The 11,346-nt window shown below is 43.9% G+C and overlaps 1 protein-coding gene across 1 annotated transcript; it reads right to left on the bottom strand.

The window, feature by feature from the left end:
* LOC109837262 (GDSL esterase/lipase At3g26430-like) lies at positions 1,336–8,217 on the bottom strand. The gene is made up of 5 exons (XM_020405428.1): positions 7,911–8,217; positions 7,048–7,257; positions 6,799–6,959; positions 2,271–2,541; positions 1,336–1,738 (listed from the first exon to the last, which is right to left on the bottom strand). Exons 1-5 carry the CDS (start codon positions 8,140–8,142, stop codon positions 1,464–1,466), a joined length of 1,149 nt encoding a protein of 382 aa, XP_020261017.1. The 5' UTR covers positions 8,143–8,217; the 3' UTR covers positions 1,336–1,463.

The raw sequence follows: 11,346 nt of genomic DNA, 5'->3' as shown, positions 1-11,346 counted from the left end.
GTTCCCTTGGTCGGCTGATCGACGAGCCACCGCCCGCTCCCTCCACGACCTGATCTCCCACGGCATCACCTCAGTCAAGGGTGAGGTCCAGTGCCGCCGCTGCGATCACCGTGAGGTTATTTCCTACGACCTGCTGCGCAGGTTCAGCGAGGTCGAAAGGTTCGCGCGCGCCCGAGTGCACGTGATGCATGAGCGGGCGCCGGCGGAGTGGATGAGCCCGCCACTGCGGGCTGCCCGGCTGCATGAGGCCGGTGCTGGGCGAGAGGAAGAGAAGTTATAATTGGCTGTTTTTGTTTCTTGGGCAGAGTTTGGGGGTGTGCACGCTGGCACAGCTTAAGTGGTTCTGTAAGCACACGCAGAATCACCGGACCGGAGCGAAGGATAGGGTTTTGTATTTGACGTATATGGCCATTGGGAAGCAGCTGGATCCCGAGGGGGTGTTTAATTAAGATGTGAAATATTAATTGGAATGCGGGGTGTTCTTGAATTAGGGTTTTTATAGGAACCAGGGTTTTCTTAATTTGGTTAAAGATTTTTCTTTTACCTAGCTACCCCTAATTATAGTATATACGCAGTTAGTTCATGCATGACATTGGATGTTCTGCCGGCTGTTGAGTATGTATCTCGACTCTCACTGTCATTTTATGTCTCAAGGATGCAAATCCTCTCCAATTTCGTGGTAATTAAAGAGTCTTTAATTAGTTACCCCACTTTTGACCGTACGTTTCAATTTTAAAGGTTAAGATGCGGCCACATGTGATTCCACTATTATGCCTTGAAAATCACTATTATGAGAACTTTGGTAATGGGATTCAGATTGTAAGCATGTGAAAGATCATTTTTCAATCATAACTAATTTATTATTTAATGAATGATTATGATTTATTTTGATTGAAAAGTGAATACAAATATGACTATCATTTTTTTTTGATTAATTTTGGTAGGACAATGATACAAAAGTACAAATACAGTAAAAGTATTCAAATCATTATACTATATCCGCTATGTACTGATGTACATGCATGGAGTTGAAGGTTAAAAGTATTTTCACAGTAGATTAGAGTACCTACTTAAGACTAATTTAATCATCCAGTACTGACCCAGTACGTATTAGCTTTTCACATATATATTGAGCACTCTAATGAGCATTTGATTCGAGAAAAAAGGGGTTTTTGCATATCTTAAATCCAATAAAGATATATAAACGAGAAGATTTTAAACGTACGCTATATATAGTATAGCTAATCCTTGAGCCATTCCAGGTGAGTCTGAAAACAAAAGAGAACAAATAATTGAAAAAAAAAATCTTTTTCTTTAAAACCATTATAAATCCGATAGTATTCACGTTCCAATTCCATTCATTTGTAGTTCTCAGCATAAAGCTTCGTAACATATAATATTCACTGTATTATTATTGGTTTCCATTTCCACATACAATTTCAAAAGAAATTAATGGGCTTCAACTAATCTTGATAATTAATGTGGCATACCGTATTCAGAGAGTTGGGAGGGTCAGAATACTCTCCGGTAGATATCCGATCAAACACCCACTTGGCAGCAGCCTCAGTGTAATGAACTCCATCCCAGCTCACTCTTTTCAATGGATTCTTACACAAATTTGAGAGAAGATACTTGGTGCCGTCAACATTCTTACCAGTAGCTCCGCACCGAACTCTGGTATCGACGTTGAGTTTCCCACCACCGTATCCGCAACAGGCTGTAAGCGGCTCCTCAAATCCTAATAAAATTCACAGATTAGAGAAGTATTATGCATTTTTCCTCTAACTTGATCGCCATGATGGTTGACTAGTTTAAGTTTTCACGTACGTGCACTGTTTGTGGCATGTTTTTGGAACATTTTTCCTTCTGTGCTTTATATGTATGCTATACTGTCCTTCTTCCTTCCTTTATTTTCTAGAATACGTTAGCTCTTTATCCTTCAGGTCACTTATTAACAATTTCCAACGGTTCATGATATATAGTTTTTTTTTTGACATTTGAAAGGTTTGTGTAATTAGTTTGCGAATCTTACGAAGAAGTTTATGGGGTTTGGGATTCTGTGAAAAAGGCCCCCAAAAGTTGTAATTAGTTTGCGAATTGCACTAAAAAAATAATGCAAGTTCAACTCCATGAAGAGAGTCTGAACCTTTTAGGGATATAACTAGATTTTAACGACCTTCAACTCTTACTATATGTTGAGACAGTGAGATCAACCACAATAAAACTGATACATGTTGAACACCATGAGTTTGCGAGTTAAAGGATCTTACCATACTTTTGGGCCTGGCTTATGAGCAAGTATTTGACAGAGTAGACATCAACATAAGTGAAGGCAGCAAGAGGGAACTCTCTCCTAAGCTCAATTACTGTATTATAGAGCTTTGCATTAAATTGCTGCGCGAGTTTGTTGTAAGGAATCCAGCATCCTGCTGAGTCTAAGTTTGTGGGAGTGAGATTCACGCGAACGAGAAAGAAGGGAAGGCATCCAAGAGGACCTGTGTTGTGAATCCAGAAATTCCTCCCACCAATTTCATATATATTCTGTGCACAAAAGCTTAAACTGTCAGGTTATTTATTACTAATACATGGGGATTTACGGCAGACCCATTCAAAGTACTAAGGTGAGGTAACAAATTACACCCGTTAAATTTTTTTTATCAGCACTAACACCCAGGAAACACACAAAATATTACTTTTTTGCTCTCAATTCACAGGGCAATTTAGTCATTAAAACTGAGGAAAAAGACAGTTTACTATCCCGTGATTCGGTCTCAATCTAACTTGAGAAATATTGTTCTTTGGAGTTAGTACTGCTAACAAAAGAGTTTAGGGATTTGATGTTGTTAGGTTGGGGGTGGATACCAACCTCCGGCGGTGGAGGAGCTCCGACGAGCTCCAGGATGACGCAGGCGAGCTCCGGTTCTCCAGGCGACAGGCGGCGAGGTCCAGGCGACAGGCGGCGAGGTCCAGGCGACAGGCGAGCTCTGCGTTCGCAACAGCTTTTGCGTTCGACTGCCCCCGCAGCTCTGGCGTTCGCCTGCCCCCCGAGCTCTTGCGTTCGCATGCCCCCCGAACTCTGCGTTTGTTTTGGGCGAACCCGATCTTTGCGTCAGGTTTATCCGCTGGCCGACAGGCTGTCGCCACCCCCACGAATCCCCGTCTATAAAAGAAAACCCCATCCCTACGGTTCGGTGCCCGAAGCTTCCCCGCTCTCCTCCGACTTTTTCTTCTGGCGGCTGCCCTAAAATCGCTGCTTGCGATTTTGTTTCTTAATCCCCAGCTCCAACAGTGATTGAAGGGGGCATTTAAAGAAGAGAGAGAGAGAGAGAAACTAAAGAGGTTTTAATTGTGGGGTATTTATTCTCAATGAGAATTGAAAGGGTTCATACCCTTTGATTATTAACACTGTAGCTACAGTGTTTATTTGAGAAATCTCAGTTTTGAGATCTGCTCCTAAATTCGTAATTTCTTGTTTGATTAATAAGAAATTATCTGTGTGGCTCCCGAGGACGTAGGCAGTTGCCGAACCTCGTTAAATCTTGGTGTATTTTTTCTATACTGCGTTTCTGTTGCATTAGGGGTTTCAGCGTTAAATTCCCAACAACTGGTATCAGAGCGTGAAACGATCTAGAGGAAGTCAGATTCAGGTGGGAGCCATGGCCGCAGATGAGGGAAAGGTGAGAATAGAGAAGTTTGATGGATCAGATTTCGGATTCTGGAAAATGCAGATAGAGGATTATCTGTATCAGAAAAATCTGTATCAACCTCTCTCGGGGAAGAAGCCGGAGGGTATGAAGGAAGAAGATTGGAATCTTCTGGACAGAAAAGCCCTCGGGGTTATTCGTTTGACGTTAACCCGCAATGTTGCTTTTAACATTGCAAAGGAGAAGACCACGACAGATCTTATGGCAGCACTCTCAAATATGTATGAGAAGCCATCAGCCTCTAATAAAGTCCATTTGATGAGGCGGTTGTTCAATCTGCGAATGGCGGAAGATGCATCGGTAGCACATCATCTCAATGAACTCAATACAGTCACGACCCAATTGAGTTCAGTTGATATTGAGTTTGATGAGGAAGTTCGAGCGTTGATCCTTTTGTCTTCCCTACCAGAGAGTTGGAATGCTACGGTCACAGCTGTGAGTAGCTCATCGGGAAGCAATAAGTTGAAGTTTGACGACGTTCGTGATCTGGTTCTCAGTGAGGAGATCCGACGGAGAGAGTCGGGTGAAGCTACAACCTCTTCAGTATTGCATACAGAGTCAAGAGGTAAAAGTTCAACCAGAGGAAATGGATCAGATGATAGGAGATCCAAATCCAGAAATCCCAACAGTTCGAAGGCTATCGAGTGTTGGAAGTGCGGGAAAACCGGGCACTACAAGAATCAGTGCAGGAGTGCACGGGAGGAGTGGGAGGCAAATGCAGATGTGAATGTTGCCTCCACCTCAGGAGGAGATGATGCGCTGATATGCTCTTTGGAGAGCAAGGAGGAGTCTTGGGTGTTGGACTCGGGAGCATCATTCCATGCTACTTCTCGATGACTGGAGGATTTCGAAGGGCGCAATGACGATTGCCAGAGGTAGGAAGACTGGTACCCTGTATATGACAGCGGGTGCACGTTGTTCGATCTCAGTTGCGGCAGGCAATGAGACTTCAAAGCTGTGGCACCAGAGACTCGGTCATATGAGTGAAAAGGGGATGAAGGTTATGCACACAAAGAGAAAACTCCCAGGTTTACAATCAGTAGAGATTGATGTGTGTGAAGAATGCATACTTGGAAAGCAGAAGAGAGTTAGCTTTCAGGCAAGTAGCAGACCCCCCAGGAAGCAGAAGCTAGAGCTTGTTCACTCAGATGTTTGGGGACCAACAACCACCGCGTCGATTGGTGGGAAACACTACTTCGTGACTTTTATTGATGATCACTCTCGGAAAGTATGGGTCTACTTTCTGAAGAAAAAGTCAGAAGTGTTTGAGGCTTTCAGAAGATGGAAAGCCATGGTCGAGAATGAGACCGGTTTGAGGGTAAAGAAACTCAGAACAGACAATGGTGGTGAGTATGAAGACATCAGATTCAAGAAGTTCTGCTATGAGCACGGTATCAGAATGGAGAGGACCGTGCCCGGCACGCCTCAGCACAATGGTGTGGCTGAGCGCATGAATAGAACGTTGACAGAGAGAGCCAGAAGCATTCAGATGCAGTCAGGCCTTCCGAAGCAGTTCTGGGCAGAAGCAGTCAACACAGCAGCTTACTTGATCAACCGAGGTCCATCGGTTCCATTGGAGCACAGAATACCAGAAGAGGTATGGTGCGGAAAGGAGGTAACCCTCTCACATCTCAAAGTTTTCGGTTGTGTAGCTTATGTGCATATAAGTGATCAAGGCAGGAATGAGCCTGATCCCAAGTCCAAGAAATGCACATTCATCGGGTATGGTGAAGACGAGTTCGGCTACCGCATTTGGGACAACGAAAACAAGAAGGTGATCAGGTGCAGAGATGTGACATTCAACGAGAAGGTGATGTATAAGGACATGCACAAAACAGATGACGGTGACTCAGAGAGCGAGTCAACATTTGTAGATGCAGATGATGTTCCGGATAACCTCTCGGAAGAACCCAATGCAGAAGATCCTCAGCCAGAAGAGACTGTTGGACAGAATGGTGCGCAGAAGCCCGACGCACCAGCTCCGATGTTAAGGAGAAGTACTCGTCCTCCTGTGCCTAACAGCAGATACATGAATTATATGTTGCTGACAAATGGAGGAGAGTTTAAAAGCTTTGATGAAGCTTTTCAGAGTGGAGATGAGAGCAAGTGAGAGTTTGCTGCGAAAGAAGAGAAGAAATCTCTGATCTCCAACCAGACATGGGGACTAGCTGAGTTGCCCATGGAGAAGAAGGCACGTCACAACAAGTGGGTGTATCGAGTGAAGAAGGAACATGGTGGTTCCAGAAGATACAGAGCCCGACGAGTTGTCAAAGGATTTCAACAGATTATCCAAGGAAGAAAGGATCCAACGGATATGTTGACAAATGCAGCGACCTTTCAGAAACTGGAGTTGTGTGCAACTTCAGTTGGCCTTCATGCATAGATGATGAGGGCGGAGCCACACAGGAGAGAAGCTTGATGAGATAGCCTGATTGTCGTCGGTTTGGTCTCCAAGTGGGAGATTGTTAGGTTGGGGGTGGATACCAACCTCCAGCGGCGGAGAAGCTCCGACGAGCTCCAGGATGACGCAGGCGAGCTCCGGTTGTCCAGGCGACAGGCGGCGAGGTCCAGGCGACAGGCGAGCTCTGCGTTCGCACAGCCGAGCTAACCCCTCCCCCGTCGACCTAGGGTTTCCGCCGAAGCTTCCCCCTCTCCTCCGACTTTTTCTTCTGGCGGCTGCCCTAAAATCGCTGCTGCGATTTTGTTTCTTAATCCCCATCTCCAACAGTGATTGAAGGGGGATTTAAGAAGAGAGAGAGAGAGAAAACTAAAGAGGGTTTTAATTGTGGGGTATTTATTCTCAAGTGAGAATTGAAAGGGTTCATACCCTTTGATTATTAACACTGTAGCTACAGTGTTTATTTGAGAAATCTCAGTTTTGAGATCTGCTCCTAAATTGTAATTTCTTGTTTGATTAATAAGAAATTATCTGTGTGGCTCCCGAGGACGTAGGCAGTTGCCGAACCTCGTTAAATCTTGGTGTATTTTTTCTATACTGCGTTTCTGTTGCATTAGGGGTTTCAGCGTTAAATTCCCAACACATGTGTCTGCAATGAGCCCAATTAACGTTAATAATTAATTTACAGTTTCTTGCCTTGATTACTCTCGAGAACTCTGCCATCGCATTTCGTATGAATTTGTCCGCAGACTTGTTGCCAAGAATAGCTGCAGTAAGATCATTCTGTCCAATATCAACTGTATATAAGGCCTGCGGGAAGTATGCCTCCTTGGGCATCAAACCCTTGAAAACCCCTCCTGAATCATATACGCGTACAAAATTGTCATGCATTATCTTTTTCAATAGAAATTAGTAGACTGGCGAGTGCTATCACAGGTAACTTGCCTTGATTGTAGACTAACTGTGATCTCGATTTGAACTGCAAAAACTGTTTCAGCTGTGCATCCAAGAAGAAGGGACTGTAACCACCCTGCGATAGTGTCACATTTTGATCGATGATAGTTGATCCTACGGCAGCAAAGTTGGCTCCGTGGCTAAAATTAGCGCTTAAGGAATCTAGGTATGAACTGAGGTAAGGTAAACCCAAACTCTCCGCTGAGATTATAAGATCAAGATTAGCAAACTAACTAGTACAGGTTAACTTTTACTCTCTAAACTATTATTTTCTCGCTCTATTTCTTGTTAGCTGAGATGTCACGTAAGAATCTAATGACGACTGTATTATTTCCCCCCCTCTTTTAAACTTTTCCTAAACGTTAATTGAGGGTGAAAAAGTTCAACATCGTATAGGTTGATCTCACGTGTACTTCAACATAAGATCTAGAGAAGTAATATAGTCAGAGGCTTAGGAGGTGAGTTTTTGGTAAAATAGTTTATAACTTAAAAATAGCTACACTCTCGTAGTACAAGGAGTGTATTTGCGACTAACCCTATTATTTATAGGGTTAATTGCGGACAGATACCCTATACCATCGTCAAATTGAACTTACTATCCGTGTAGTTCTATTGTAGCAGATAAGCCCCATGATTGAATTTTTATTTTTTGACCCTTTCTGAGGGGTTCATCTACAATATATATTAATAGATTTTCACGGAGCGTACCTGTCTACAACAAGAGAACTATTTAAGGGAATCTAGAGAACTATGGGGGGTAGTATGTTCAATTTGGCGATAGTACGCAGAGGCCTATCCACAATTAACCCTTAATTATATATTGTTGGAATCAGTGGAGATGAGTCAGTGACTACCTATAAAATCAATGATGAGGCGACCGTCGGATCCTCTGCCTGCAGGCATGCCGAAGTAAGTCTCGCCATAAGGTGGAGGAAGAGGGCCGAAAGCGGCGGAGAACCCACCAGTGTCGGAGTTTGAGTCACCGAAATTGAACAAGGCAGGGATGTTACAGCATGAGGATGATGAGACCAACAGGAGCAACGATAGTAGTATAACAAGAGGAGGCAGAAACTTAAGGAACTTCATGATGCAGTAACTGTATCAAGAAAAAAGGGAATTAAGTAAATGATATATAATTGTTTCAGAAGCGGGTGAGTTGCGTAATCATATTTACTCAAAATGGGTCGGCTTTTGGTTGATCACATTTATTAATAACTGCAGCCTCATTTGAGTTTGAAAGCCCAACAAACAAAATATTGTTTATGACTTAATCCTTTTTAAAGGACATGTTGGTTATATTTCTTCTTCTCTAGTTTTAGAAGTAATCGTTGATGGTTTGGCGAGTACATCAATAGTCGCAGTGTCTTGGTTTACTGAGTCAGGACGTGTACATTTAACATTTGATGGAACTTTTGTTATTTCTTAATCTTAATTGCTTTCGATCAAAGTTGATCTTTTTGGTCTAAGTACTCTTGTCCCACCATCTAACCGAAGCATTTTAATCAACCCTGTAGAATTGGCAGAAAGTTCAGGTTTCAGCAGATTGGGTGGCGGTCGACCGGCGCGGTCGACCGCATTCGTGCACAAGGCTTACTGGGCTTCGGTGTTGGTGGCGGTCGACCGGCGCGGCGGTCGACCGCCGAAGCGGTTTTGGGCTGGGTCTGTTTTCCAGACCCGTTTCGTTTGGGTTTTCTATAAATACCCAAACTTGGTTTTAGGGTTTGTAAGCAAGGGGTTTTAGCAGCCATTGATGGTGAGTTCTTGGGCTTCTATTGTTGGAGCAATTGGGAGAGATTAAGAATGATTTGTGGAGGGTTTTGGTGAGAGATTTGTAACCCTAGTTGTATCCCCTTGATTTTAATAGTGAAAACTCCCCCTTGCTTGCCCCGTGGACGTAGGCATATCGCCGAACCACGTAAAACTGGTGTTTGATTGTTTGTGCTATTGATTTTGGTTGTGGTTTATCTTTTTCTCGACGATTGGTTTGGGTTCTCGAGGCACAACAAGTGGTATCAGAGCTCCGGGCAACGCTTGGTCTTTTTGGAGGAGTAGATCAGTTGGGAAGTTCATCTAGAGCTTCGATTGGTGATAAAGGTGGGATCTTTGTGGTAAAGTTTCTATCTTTTTCAAGTTGGATCTATTTCCTATTTGTTTCGCAATTGTTTATTGGGTGCTTTGAGATTATGGTCGGAAAAGATAAAAGTGGGGAGGGTTCTTCTAGTGTGAGGGCCGTCCAAAGTTTGAATATACATTCTATGAAAATAGATGTGGAAAAGTTCAACGGCACAAATAATTTTGGACTTTGGAGATTCGAAGTCATGGATGCGCTAAATGCGTAAAATTTGGAAGATACGTTGGAGTTGGACGGGAAACCAGACAACATGGATGAAAAGGTTTGGAATAAGATGAATAGAACGGCGTGTGGTGTGATTAGGTCTTGCCTTACCCAAGACCTTAAATATGATGTGATGAATGAAACTTCGGCAAAGAAGATTTGGGAGGTCCTAGAGGGCAAATATTTGACGAAGAGCGTCGAAAATCGTTTGCATTTGAAGAGGAGGCTTTATCGCTTCCAATTGAAGAAGGGGACATCCATTAGTGATCACATGAACCACTACACGAAGCTACTTGCAGATTTGGCGAACGTAGATGTCATTGTTGAAGATGAGGATAAAGCATTGTTGTTATTAAGTTCCTTGCCCGACAAGGAATATGAGACCTTCGTCCTCACCCTTATTAATGGGAAGGCATCTCTTTCGTATAGTGAGGTCACCACAGCCCTTGTGAACTATCAACTTCGAAAGAAGGACAAAGAGACTTCCATTGAGCCGGTTGCGGGGGCATTGGTTGCAAGAGCTAAAAGTCCAAACCGTGGTAGGAGATCGCAATCTAGAGGGGGGCATCCTGCAGTTGGTAGGAATCAGTGTGCCTTTTGTAGAGAGGATGGACATTGGAAAGCCGAATGCCCAAAATTGCAAGCTGTGAAGAATAAAGGGAAAGCTATTCAAGCTTCAGAGGTAAATGTTGCCAAGGCTAGTGGCGATGTTTCAGATTCAGATTCTTCAGGCTATTCGTGCCCAGCTCTTCCGTCAGTTGATGTTGCCGACTCCACCGAGTGGATGTTGGATTCTGGTGCTACTTACCACATATGCCCTAGAAGGGATTGGTTCTCCAGCTTTCAGGAGTTGGAAAGAGGGGATGCTGTTCTCATGGGTAATGATCACAGATGCCCTATTGTTCGGATTCAGATGAGTGATGGGATGATCCGGGAGTTGGCTGATGTGAGGTTCGTTCCTCAACTGAGGAAGAACATCATTTCACTTGGGGTATTGGAGGCAGCAGGCTATAGGGTGACTTTGGCGGATTCTCGCTTGAAGGTCACATCGGAGTCCATGATTGTGATGAAGGGAGTCAGGCGGAGTAACTTATATTATCTGCTTGGGAGCACGGTAGTTGATAGGGCGCTGACTACTTCTATGGCTAGACTATGGCATTGTTTGGTACTGGGATATATTATTGGTTATGCCGTGCACAGATTGTTGAGGAGTGCTATGACCTGCAGATTGAAGTCCTGTGAGCACACTGGGATGAGCGAGGAGACCGAGGTGGAGTTCAGCACTTCTATCCACCGATCGAGGGGTCTTATTGGAGGTGTTCAGTCAGGCATTGGGGGGCCTTCCATGTATGCATCAGTGGGAGGTAATGATTATTTTGTTTCCTATGTTGGGGATTGTACTAGGCATATTTGGGTTGCAACCAAGTCCCGTTGGTATAAAGCCCTAGTAGTCCGCAATAGTTGGAGGAGGTGTATGGGCAGAAAGGTTATTGTAGGCTGTCTAAAAATCATAATAGATAGCTGATCCCTATCAAACACCGATGATGGAAGTTACAATCTGACGTCTTCCAGAAGGCTACAATTTGAAGACTCTCACGTAGATCGCTGAAGGTTATAATCTGACGACCTTCACGACAACCGATGAGAGCTCTAGTTTAACAGCCTTCACAATCAACATCGAGAGTTACAATCTGACGACTCTTGCATATCAAAGAGCTAAAGTAAAGATTACAAAATGACGATCTTTGCAACGCTTCGACAGAAAGAGACTACAAATCAATGGTCTCTTCAAATCAAGACGTGGAAGTCCTCCCCGCATACCAGCATCAAGATGCGCCGTGTTCATAGTCACGAACGCAGCTCAAATACAGCTCCAAAAGTTGCAAACGCAGCTTAAATCGCCACTGGACGCAGCTCTATTCGCTGCCCGACGCAGCTCAACATCGCTGCACAAC

This window comes from Asparagus officinalis, chromosome 4 (assembly GCF_001876935.1).
Source record: "Asparagus officinalis chromosome 4, Aspof.V1, whole genome shotgun sequence".
Taxonomy (NCBI): domain Eukaryota; kingdom Viridiplantae; phylum Streptophyta; class Magnoliopsida; order Asparagales; family Asparagaceae; genus Asparagus; species Asparagus officinalis.
The sequence above is the reverse complement of the archived record's forward strand: the minus strand, read 5'-3'. Positions and strand labels throughout refer to the sequence as shown.